Raw genomic sequence first — 12,762 nt, 5'->3', positions numbered from 1 at the left:
ACAAACAAAATTTTGTACAATATTATTGAACGTTAAGGGGCAACCGTCAAATTATTGTGCAATCTATATTGTACAATAATATTGACCGTCTATGGGCCCTATAGATTGGTAAAATTGTCGGTTTTTTGTGCATAGCATATTATAAATAAATATTTTAATAATGAATAATTAAAAATTTATATTTATATATTAGCTTTGTATTTTCTCTTGCGTAAAAACCTCTAAAAATCTTTGTGTTAAAAAGTAAACACTGCGTGTTTTTGTTTCTTTCTTTATCGTTACAATATTGATATACTCACAGAATAAAGATGCAAACATTTTGCAAAGTGAATTTCTAGAGAAAGATCAAAAGTACAAAAAGAATAGAAGAAGAAAAATAGACGACTCATCTCCTTTTAGACTTATCATTCGAACTACAAAGCTACGAATATTTTCATTACAGTCCCACGTATAAATAAACAATAAGCATGTGTTTTACTTTTTATTACAGAAGACAATGTTTTTGAGTCAATGTTAATTGCAAAATTTGTACTTGGCCCAATATCCCTCGGTGTTTTATACTTTTTGTACTGAACTGTAAGGATCGTTATAATTTCTATTAGTAAAAGAATTATATTTTTATATTTTTTTATAAATATTATTTACATCGGCAAAAGCTAAGGTTTTTGTCTTGTTTCCAATGCTGACTTATAAAAGAAAGTTAACAGCTGTTTTAGTGTTCAAATTTGTATTAACGCTTAGTTAAAACCCAATAGAATATTAGAATAGGAAGTAATTCTTTTAGTTAGTTTTTTATATTTTTATGTAGGTTAACTCGAGAACGTTACACGTATCAATTGTGAAATGAACAAGTGCTCGTTGTAACGGGAGAAAAAGGAATTTGTTTTGAAGCAGACTTAAATCATTACGGACTGAAAGAACGCCTTAGAATATCCGGCCTCTGTGAAACGATTTCCATTTCGAAATGATGCTCAAATATGACAAAGGTAAGTGTTTTCATGTCCCTTCCTCAGGACGTATTAAACATTCACACAGTTCGATCCTCTTTGCGTAGTGAACGAGGAAGAATTTCATCAAATCACCGTGAAGTACATTCCGCCCAGACCAGAACTTGTCTCGGTCGTAAGTAGATTTGAAACACAAACGTTATTTATCATATGATGTATAAATATTTAAAACTCAATAATACTCTAATAACTGTATTTTCTTTTGTGAAATATTAAGAATGTAATGATTCTGTTGAAAGTATAACTAAATATGTACATTTAGGAATCTACAACTTATATTACATATTACACGTATATTGCATGACAAACAAGTGTTTAATTTAAACATGACCATACTCAATAAATTGCTACTTAGAATGTAGTCAAATTAAGGGTGCAATGTTCTGGCCAAAATGCAAAAATTTAGCACTGATGATGAAGTTTGACCTTTCCTGTCCCCCTCCCGTGTTTTTGTACGTCAGTTGTGTTTTGGTCAATCAGAGAAAACAGAGAGAAAAAGTGGTTGAAGTGGAGAAGGAAGAAAGAGCGAGGGAAGCGTAAGAGCGAAAGAAATAGAAGCGTAGAGAATGAGTTATGAAATCTTTTCGGAGGATCTACGGAAGAGGTCAAACACAGAAAAAACTTCCATTCGGTTTTCGCCGAGCTTTCGACAGTTTTTATACTGTCATCTTCAGGACTTAAACCTTAATGGGGAAATAAAAGACATGGTGTTTTGGGCACAGAAGTACATTACGTTTTTTGGGGCTCAGCATCTCATAAAATCTAAAAAACTAATAAAATCTTCCTATATACAATTAACTTATCTTACATTTAAATTACTATACAATACGATCACAGATCAAAAACAGAAAAACAAACCCTCTTCGACGAGAGGAACAAAGGCCACCGAGGTCGAAAGCTCGGCGAAAACCGAAAGGAAGTTTTCTCTGTGTTTGACCTGTTCCATAGATCTTGCGAAAAGACTTCATGTTTCCAGCAGGTCGAGAGTGAGTTAGTTAAGTACATAGAATTAGCCTCAAAAGAAAAACGGAATGGCAATCTACAATCTGAAAATGACCAAAATGCAAAGTTATCATTCCGTAATTGTTTTACGTAGGAAATCTCGCATCTTAAGAATTTTCAAACATGACCTGTTACAAAGGAAGAGACTCTTTTTCTATTTAACAGTTGCATTTCATTCGTCAAAATATGACGGAATTGACGGTTTCCTCCTCAGAAATTTTTTTTTCGGATTTAAAGAACATGTTCAGAAGTGGCTAATCAAAGTTCATTAAGTAATGTAATGTTAGCTGAATCACCCGGCCCAGTTTTCATCTGGGTTTTCTTAAAAGCATTCTTATATCGGAGTTTTGAAAACAACTCCTAAACAAGAATGGTTTATATTAAATTTCAGTCGCGTGACCGTATTTCCAAGAGACTGTACCAATTGGACGTTTTCTGTAAAAGGAGAATTACACGTTGCTTCCACGATACCGACATTTTGGCTATCATTTGAGAAAATTGGAAAAGATTATTATCGACTAAAATTTTAACTTGGCCTTAGTCGACATTTCTGAGCGGTCTTTGTAGCTCAGAATAAAATTTTGTTCAAAAAGTTCAAATCTTTGTCCCTCGAAAAATGAAGTCACAAATAGGTATGATTGTTAATAAAATTATAATTAGTAGGGGAAAAGTCTATCTGCTGATAGACCTTTTAATTCCCACCAGCTCAAATTATTTCGTTTGTAATCGCCAAAATAGTATTTTTATAGCCGGCCAATAGGAGATCATTTGCATTTCTTAACCATCATCACTATACTGTATATTTCAACATAGTCCAGTTTTTTATCCGCAGTCAATTATGTTCTAAGAAATGGGTCGTTATATTGATGTGGTAAGAGCAAAACACATAAATTATATTGTATTTCCGTTTGACGACCATCAGACCATTTTTTTCAAAATGTGAAACTAATATACTGCATTTCAGATCAAATGAAAAATGTGTGGATTGATTAAAAAAATATCTTGATGTATAAATCAGAACCAGAATAACTGATTCTTTATAATTGATTTTTATAATGGTAAAATACTGAAGGTAGAAACACTTCAATTAAGTTGAACACATCAAGCCCCCTTTCTCTACATCCGGACGTATATGCGGGATTTGATTCAAAAGTTAGTGTCCGTGTGTCAATTATGGATGTCCTATTCTTAATCGGATGAGCCAGTTACTCCGAAGGCCATTTATCAAAAGAGCTCTTGATATGTGGCTTTTCTGACGAACCGGTCCACAGACGTTGGACGTTTTCTTACAATCGCGTTTTTAATTGCATTTTTTGGGTCGAAGCCCGATCGCGGTGGTCAAGTCCGAAGATTGAGACGTACCTGATAGGGCAATAAAAATCTTATTTATAAACCTAATTATTTATAGTAATTTGACCGAAAAAATTGTGAATTGGCATTTTTTATCGTTTTAAACCATAAGGAGATAAATCATAAACCCTCCTGCAAACACATCATTGACTACGTTGAGAATAATGGGAGGTAACTATAATTAATTCGAAAACAACGATCCAATCTAATATACAATAGTAGTAAATCTTAAAACTCAAGCCAAATTTTGATCAAAGGAAAACTCTAAGTAAAGTAAAATCAGATTTATTTTCAGAACGAGTGACTAATTAAACATTATCGACGATTGAACATTTCAATTGCTACATATTTTGTAAAAAGGATTAACCTGTAGGCAAAGAAAATGGAACAATCTATTGAAATATAATAAATAACTATTTCTTGACCGAGCGATGCAGCAAAGTAGATTACAAAATTGTTTTAGGAAAAACTAAGTTCATGGTATTTTTTTTTGGGGGGGGGGGGGATTGATAATAATATTTTCTCAAATTTTTCGTCTCCAGTACTAAATACGTCGAATTATTTTTCAACAATTAGAAATGGTGATTATTTTAAAACAACACCACTGGGTCACAGGAAAGGTTCCAGGAGTTGAGGGCTATACAGCGTGTTCGGCTACTCGTGTTCCAAACTTTGCCAGTAGATTCTACTTTCAAAATGTAACCAAACCGTCCTAATTTCCTATGGTCCGAATCTCAGCAGTTTTGGAGTTATTTCTCTTATTCTGATTTTTTAAGATTTCACGACCTTGCTTCAAATAAACAATGATAACTTCAAAACTAAAAGGTTTTGGACAACTCCGTTGAGACCATTGAAAAGTCTGAAAAGTTAAATTACCAATAAGATATGATCAATACTAAACTTGTAATTGTCAGTGAAATAAGCGTTTTAGTAGCGAGAACTTAGAAAAATAATTTTGAAAAATGGCAAAAAGGAGGGAAAATTGAAAAGGTGGGGTTGAGAAGGGGAGTTGGTGTCCGAGTGGATCGAGGTCACGATAGCTCAAGTGGTAGAGCAGCGGCGTATCTAGCCAAAGATCGTGGGTTCGAACCCGCTCGTGCCATTGACTTTTTTTATCTCAACTAAAAACCTTAATTAATTGAATCTACAATAGATGTTAATTTTGATAATTCAAAAGGTGGGGTTGAGTTGGGAAGTTAGTGCCCGAGTGGATCGAAGTCACGATAGCTCAAGTGATAGAGTAGCAGCGTATCAAACCGGAAGTCGTGGGTTCGAATCCCGCTCGTGACACTGACTTTTTTATCTCAATTAAAAACCTTAATTAATTGAATCTACAATAGATGTTAATTTTGATAATTCAATTACAACCGTAAACATAAAAATATTATCCGTATAAGGGCCCTCGAATGCTAATTTATCTGTTCGTACTTTCTTTTACGAATTCAGTGGCGACCTCCATTTATTTTAGTTAATGCCTTTTATTTTAAATAAATACTAGTAATGAAAGTCGGATGTATCTATCTCTTCCCAATCCGTCCCACTCTTACATTTCTCCAGTACCTTGTGTCTTATGATTTGTAAAAAAACTTTCCAAAGCCTTTGTCAGCTGCAAAAAATCCAGATTGATCTTCCACCTGAGGTAAAGTTACAAATTATACAATCTATGTTGTTCCCAATCTTTGATTGTGCTTCACTATGCTATTCTAATATAAGTTAAAAAAAATTAGAAAAACTACAAAAAGCACAAAATGCTCGTATAAGATATGTTTATAATATCGAATACTTTGATCATATCACACCATATTATGCCGAAGTAAAAATTTTAAAAATTAAAGAAAGAAGAGCACTAATACTCTCGATGTTCTTAATAAAATTATTAAAAAGATAAAAACCACCAACAAATAACTTTAAATTGTATAAGCCTACCCATGACAAGAATACTAGATATGATAAACAAAAATTTATATTGCCTAAAATCAGAACTGCTATCTACAATGCATCTTTTCAAGTAAAAGCAATCAATAATTATAATAAAAACAACCTGTACAATTTACTACTTCTACCATATGTAAAAGCGAAATCTAAATTAAAAGAAGAGTTCATGACAAGATACAATAATAGATAAAAATGTAAATTCAATATCCTCGTGTTATATATATATTGTGTGTGTGTTATACTACACTACTAAAAAAAAAAAAAACTATACTAGTAGTAATGATTATTACATTAAATTATCATTGTTATATTTAAGCCATAATTAGAAAGACANCTTACTCTCTCTCTCTCTATCTATCTATCTATCTTTCTCTATCTATGTATCTATCTATCTCGATCTCTTTTTCAACCCGTAGTCACTTTTTTTCCCTCCCTCCTTTTCTCTATTCTTTCCTTTTCTATCTCTCTATCTCTGGGCCTTTATATGTCTATCCGTTTTCTTTCACCGTCTATGTCAATCTCTTTAATCTACAATGATTTAGTCAGCACATACAAGAAAACAAATAATTATATATGTATCGGTCTGGCTATCAGAAAGGATATAGTACACAAACAGCGTTAATTAGTATAATGAATGATTTAAGAAAAAATATCGTTTAAATCAACTTAACAATCATAACTTCACTTGATTTTAATCATGCGTTCAATAGTTTGGATATGAAAGTGATATGAAAATCTATGTGTTCAGAAAAGGTAACTGAGTGGTTCAAGTCTTATCAAAATTCAAGGGCGCAATGACCCAAAACGTTTAAAGAGTAGTTTTCTGGATGGTAAACAATAGTAAAAGGAGTGTCACAAGGGTGAACACTATCATTGCTACTATTTATGTACATAAAATATACAATGCACTCAAGTATTATAGCCAGAACACACAGAAGATTTAAATTTATAAATAGCCTCTGGTATTGCAAATCTTCATGCAAATGGACAAAATAAAGTCTGATTTGCAAAGTTTATATAACTGGTGTAAGAAACATGGATTAAAACTAAATCAAAATAAATTCTCAAGTATTACAATAAGACTCTCAATGTTGCTTTCCAGAATACCGAATAATATTAAATATATAAAAATTAATGAAACCTCTTTGAAATGCACAAAAAAATTAAATTCTTAAGATTAACTAATGATGAACTATTTGGTAAAAATTGCATTGTTAGTTAAAAATATATTTGATATTTACATTACTTTAAAAAATTAAAATTTCTCTTGTTTTTAAGCTGTTTCATTATTCTGAAAATTATTCTGATGTTGTTAAATCTATACTGGAATATAACTCAATCATTGTAAAGCCATACATGTTTAAAAAAGTACTACTTTTGTATGATTATAACAATATTATTTATGTATAACATGATTGTACTAATAAGTTGTGTTATAGTAATTTTGTTTAAGACGTATTGATATAATTCTAAGAGAGCTCGTATGGGACTAATCCATCATTCTTAATTATCCACCAACTTCAAATAAACATTAATCATTGTTTTTTTTTATATATTGGTTCTTTACTAAAATTTTCTATAATATAATGAAATAGACAAAGCAGTCCAGATAAATTCCAGTTGTTTTGTTTTCTTTTTGTCTCCTACTGATTAGTTGCACGATAATCTCAATAACATAAAAGTAAATAATTTTATGACGCTTTAACATTATTTTAGCATGTAAAATAGTTTAAAAATCGATAAACAAACCATATTGTACTGCGTCGTTCATCATTGTCAGAGCTATGATAGATCGTTGTTGACTTGTGTTGACTACAGTCCGGACTGAATCAAGTCTATGTCCATGACAACTGAATTATAGCTAGAATGTTCTGTTCCTAAATGTTATGCACATCTGTTATAAGTTTCTCTCAAACCGGACAGGTTTATCTAATGATTTTCTTTTCCAGTTTGTTCCAGGGTTGATGACGACGGCCATCAACACGGCCGGGGGGCCGAACGTGTTCCTGCACAATCCGGCCGGAAAACTACCGCCACTCATGCATATTGCGGTGAGGTTTGTCATAAAAGCGAAGACAGTCATGCACCCGCTGAACCCAGTTGATTGTTTGAATTTGCCTTTTTATATATAGAGGTCGTACATCATAGCCGGCAGGTCTGCGAGGTCGGAACAGCACAAGAGGAAAATTATGCAAAAAAGTTGGATGACGATGAACGTCTCAAAAAAGGAATTGGACGATTGGGTGTACAAAGGCAACATCCACCCAGAAGGACTGTACAAACTAAGAAATTATGTGATAAGGTAAATTTTTTATAATGTAATATATTTGTATTTACCTGAATTGACTGAAACACTTATAAATTCAAAAGGATTACTTAATTAAGACAAGGAAGTGTTTATGAGCTGGATTGGTTACACATTGTTTTTAGTTTTGTTTTTTCAAGTCATATCACGTTATGGAGGTGTGCGCTGCGATAAGTTAGATTAGGTTAGGAATGGTTAAGTTAGATAGGATAAGGGTTAAGTAAAGTTAGTAAAGCTGGATAACTGGTTAGGGTTAAAATTGGTTAGACATGGTTAGGTTTTATTAAAATTAAGTTAACGTTCAGAGATTGGTTAGGGTTAGAATTAGGTTAGGAATGGTTGGGTAAGGTAGTGTTAAGGTTAAATATAGGAAGGTTGAGGACAAGGTGTTTATGTTATTGTAGGTTAAGGAGGGTTAGAATTAGCTTAAGTTAAGTCATGGTAGGGTTCAAGTTTGTAAGGAGTTATGTTAGGTTAAAATTAAAACTTAGGTTAATTGAGGTTTTTAGTTGAGATAAAAAAGACACGAGCGGGATTCGAACCCACGGCCTTCAGCTAGATACGCCGCTACTCTACCACTTGATCTATCGTGACTTCGAACCACTTGGACACTAACTTCCCATCTCAACCCCACCTTTTGAGTTTTCCCTCCTTTTTGCCATTTTTCAAATGTCGTGTAATCGGATTGGATTCGCGGCGACAAATCTCAACTAAAAACCTTAATTAATTGTGATATATTGGTCAAGCAGACCACGAAAACTAGTGAACTAAACCTTAGGGTTGGGACGGGTTGAGTTTAATTTTAGGTTCGAGTTTGGAACCGGTTAGAGAGTTCGTTAAGGTTGGCATTATTATTACGCTTGGTTTGTTAGGTTACGTACTTTTTGGGTTAGGGTACATATTTATAAATTTACCCCCATATAGCAGAGAAAATATACAAGTGGAAAGCGCAAATTTCACAACACATTTACCTTTCATATAGTTTCCCTTCAAAAGTTAAGTTTTAAAAGTTCGATTTGTATACAACAAAACTACAACGAAATAAATGAATTACATAATTACACGCAAACTGTCAAAATTCTTTGTACTAGTCCAGAGGGAAAAAATGGAAACTGGGGATTTCATTATTCACTACGTAAGAGTAAATAGAATTAATAACTATAAGAAAATGAACGAATTTTTACAAATGGAGAATTAGCCTTTTTTCAATGCCAACGCAGGTTTTCGTTTAATTTCAATTACCAATGTATACACTGACAGCTGTTTCTTTATTACCAATACTTTCATTCGCACAAGTTCATTGTTATCGCTTATTCATACGTTTGTTTTTATTCTGTCTGTCATTCAATAAGGTTCGATAATTTGCACACTTGGTTTTCTTCAATCGTTATCATATTTTTTAATCCAAAATTGTAATTTCCTAATATTCTATAAGAAGATTTAATATAGTAACCTTTTATTAAAATGTAATCATTTAGATAGACGAAGGGATTATATGGTATTTACGTACGGTATGTAAATTATACTTTTGCCAATCTTTAAGGTAGATTAGATGCCAAGGTAATCTTTAAAATAATGTTAAATAAAGTAACAACCTATTAGGAAAGGAGCAATACAATTGTTATCTGTTATTAGTTATATAAAATATTTTAAATTTTAACGATTATTTACCCAGTAAAATGTTAAGTCTTGAATGATTTAGCTGACTTATCCTCGGCATTTTACGCCTAATGTACTTCAAGGTTTTCTATGTAACGCTTCTAATTCATATTTTTTATTAAAAACAACGATGTTGTTACACTCCTTGTGAATAAAACAGGTTTTATTAAAACTTTAATGCAGTATAAAGGTTTAACTCGTCGACTCATAATCCGTTATTTTCCACAACTTTCCCCTTTTTTTCGACATTACAGAACCAATTTCATACCTCGTACATTAAAAAAAAGGTAGTTTCCATAAAAAGCACATTGCTAAATGGCCCAAAGTCAAGACTATAAGTTTGGTTGGGTAAGAGTCTACTTCTTTTTTTTTAATTTTTGTGTGCCAAAAGTCTATTAGGCGCATTGTACGAATTAATTCCTTATTGATCTTTTATTTAATTTGATTTTTATATGAAGGGTTGTCCAGCACACCACGAAAAAATTGTGTTACATCCTAAAGAGATTAAAATTCAACCAATCGAACTATTCTATCTCAAATCGGGTTGAAAGTGTTTTTTTCAAAAAATCCCGACCTCAAGTAATAAATTGGCATTTTTTCAATATTTAGTGCCTATTCCAATTTTTAACCTCATTTTGAATTAAACCTGTATTAAATCTTCAATGAGAAATATATATTTTTAATATTATCAAACGCCGATATATGTTTATTAATTCTACCCAATATGAAGAATTTTTAGAAAAGGAGGAAAAATTTGATATATTTTCAAAAATTTCTTAAGACCAAATTAATTACAGAAGTTACCGTTGGACAAATGAGAAAACTGTGCAGAGCGACAGGCACCACGGAAGGCGTTTTGAACATTTTTTGTCAGTCGTTCCTTCTTTTAGTATTTTATTTCATAATAAGGACATTTGGCTTAATAATCTTACATAATCCATTCCTTTTTTAAGTACAGACGTTTTTGAAGTACACCATAAGAATGTTTATTAATTGAAGAAGTTTTTATGATGTTTGGCACCCCTAAAAATTCGGGTTTTGGGAAACAGTTATTTTTGGAAATTTATAAAAAATTTTCCTTTTTTAAAATTCTTCATATTGGGTACATCGGCGTTTGATAAGATTAAAAATAGATATTTCTTAAAGGACATTTAATGCAAAATTCAAAAATGAGGTTAAAAATTGGAACAGATGCTCCAAATCTTGAAAAAATGCCAATTTATGGCTTAAGGTCGGAGTTTTTCGAAAAGAACAGGTAAAACTTCATAAATTCCGATCCGATTTGACATAGAATAGTTCGGTTGGTTGCATTTTACGCTGTTTAGGATCTAATCATTTATATTGCTGCTATTGCCATTATTTATAATGCTGCTTCTTTATTTATTGACATTAACCTTCCGTTGTAGAATGAGACGGGAAACGCGAAGGAAAAAACTAGAATGGATACAAGACGCAAGGGATATCCTTTCACGAGTAAAGGTGCCTGAACTGACCGAGAAGGAGGTCAGTTATCTCGCTTTTTACACTGAAGAAGACAAAGTGGAAAACGTTGAACAATCGAAGCTGGCCATCGCGCTTCGACACGTTGTGGTAATTACTTACAAATATGTTAAAGCGCAGAATAGAATTTTAAAATATTAATTTTCTAAAGGGAAAGATAAATTCGTCGGCTCAAGAAGTATCGGCTGGACTGGCTACAGGTATTAGCGCTGCAATACTATTCTGCTATGTACTTTTCCGTGTTCTGCCAGTGAATTAACACCTTAAGGATTAACCGAATTATAATTTTTTTAAACAATATTGTATATTTTTTAAAGAAAAAATCGGTCATTTAGACTGTGCGAATTTCTAATGTGAGAGAGAGAGAGAGAGAGAGAGAGAGAGAGAGAGAGAGAGAGAGAGNAGAGAGAGAGAGAGAGAGAGAGAGAGAGAGAGAGAGAGAGAGAGAGAGAGAGAGAGAGAGAGAGAGAGAGAGAGAGAGGACAGAGATAGAGAAAGAGAGAGAGAGAGTTTGTTTCCTTTCTTAATAATAACTGCATTTTGAGGCATTACTTAAAAAACCAAAAACACGGTGTTAAAAGAATCTTCTTACCTTATGTTTAAAGGTCAAATTTGCATATATTAGCCACTCTATGTAAAAAATTAAAAGAAAAAACTCCACAGTATTAAAGATAACAAATGCCATAGGAAGATCAGAGAAAAGATACATACAAAGAAAAGTCAGACAAACTAACAGAAAAACAAAACAAATACTAGAAACAGTATTTGGTGCATTCCATTCCCACAACTGAACACATCACACTAAACAATCCTCGACATTTCAAGTAAGTTTGTAGTTGCACCGTGCAATAGGAAAAGACGTTAAAAATGACTGCAGAATGTCCATACATTAAGCACAAAAAATACTAAAAGCTCTCTGGTCAAAAAAAAAATTAGACAACAAACAACATCATTCCAATTGGCCTTCCTGATTTTTGGATAACATAAATTCTGGTCATGGGAACTTCTTAACTGCACAAATACAGAAGATCTAACAGGCCAGACTGCCCATCTTGCTGGCATGTGATAACGTTGGTCGCAGATTGTTCTGGTACACAACTCACAAAAGTGTTAGGCTGGAGTTTTTTAAATTAATTTTCGTTATTGCTATCTGTAAAAAAAATATATATATTGACCAAATAGTATAGATAATTATAAACAAATCGAACTCACTTATCAAACCAGGAGGAAGTCGGGAGAGAAACCAGTCCGTGCTGTAACTCCCTTTTATTTAATTGGGAGAGTTAAGATAGGACTTCACAAGGCCATTGCCGTTCTAATCGGCATAGAGGATTATAAGGGTTAAGTTGAGGAAAGAGTATGGGCTAATGGATCAGAGTTGAGGGATAGTTTAGAGTGGAAATTGAGGAAGCTTGTTCGTATCAGATCCTTCTCGAATGGGATTTTAAGATTTTCAAGGATCGTTTGATTGGTGACATAAAAGGAAACGTTCAGGGCGAAGATTTAGATTGAAAGGATTGAATTCTTGGAGAAGAATGTTGGAGGATTTGGCCCACAGTTCGATTCCTTAAGTTCAAATAGGTCTGATATCTATTTTGTGCATGCTTAGTGTTGGTTTTCGTCCCAGGAAGTATAGAAGTAGGCTTTTTAATCTTGTATATCATTCGGTGTAAGGCTCCTATCTAAGTAAAGCCAAAGATAGCAGGCTTTACTGGATGGAGGACCTTGATGTTTATGTGGATTGGTGGGCATGTCTGACTTTCAGCTTAAACGTTCCTTGTTGGCTTTTTGGTCGGTCAACCTGATCCTCTACCGAGTGCATCAGTCCGTAACGAGGTTCATCTTGTTGGATTGGTTCTGTGGCTAAATAGGATAAAAGTGTGTAAATCGGATCGCGGTTTCGTCCATATAGGTTCTGAGTGGTTTGTTTGGTCGTTTAGGTATGTTAGCAGGGCAGGTATGTAGAGGATTGAACCTAGGATACTTCCTTGCGGAACTCAGCTT

The 12,762-nt window shown here is 33.1% G+C and overlaps 1 protein-coding gene across 5 annotated transcripts; it reads left to right on the top strand.

Annotated features, from left to right (window-relative positions):
* The first annotated feature begins 469 nt into the window (after positions 1-469).
* On the top strand, positions 470-11,056 carry LOC106667032. Of its 5 annotated transcripts, none has more exons than XM_024225548.1 (7): positions 470-576; positions 809-986; positions 1,055-1,122; positions 7,244-7,345; positions 7,427-7,596; positions 10,665-10,848; positions 10,910-11,056. In XM_024225548.1, the coding sequence occupies exons 2-7, from the start codon at positions 965-967 to the stop codon at positions 11,015-11,017; spliced, it is 654 nt and encodes a 217-aa protein (XP_024081316.1). In that variant the 5' UTR covers positions 470-576; positions 809-964; the 3' UTR covers positions 11,018-11,056. The 5 variants fall into 5 exon arrangements, with proteins under 5 accessions (XP_024081316.1, XP_024081313.1, XP_024081314.1 ...); XM_024225545.1 differs by having other exon boundaries at positions 471-576; positions 1,036-1,122; positions 7,244-7,350; XM_024225546.1 differs by having other exon boundaries at positions 472-576; positions 1,036-1,122.
* The last annotated feature ends 1,706 nt before the right edge of the window (positions 11,057-12,762 follow it).

Source organism: Cimex lectularius, unplaced genomic scaffold, assembly GCF_000648675.2.
Source record: "Cimex lectularius strain Harlan isolate CLEC.00 unplaced genomic scaffold, Clec_2.1 scaffold72, whole genome shotgun sequence".
NCBI classification, from domain to species: domain Eukaryota; kingdom Metazoa; phylum Arthropoda; class Insecta; order Hemiptera; family Cimicidae; genus Cimex; species Cimex lectularius.
Note: the sequence above shows the minus strand (reverse complement) of the source record. Positions and strands in the feature narration are given on the sequence as shown.

Excerpts from the sequence above, each read along its gene's own strand:
- LOC106667032 (XM_024225545.1), top strand. The coding sequence starts at position 965 with ATGATGCTCAAATATGACAAAG. Across the intron at positions 987-1,035 it reads GATGCTCAAATATGACAAAG|TTCGATCCTCTTTGCGTAGT; the intron begins GTAAGTGTTTTC and ends ACATTCACACAG. Across the intron at positions 1,123-7,243 it reads GACCAGAACTTGTCTCGGTC|TTTGTTCCAGGGTTGATGAC; the intron begins GTAAGTAGATTT and ends TTTCTTTTCCAG.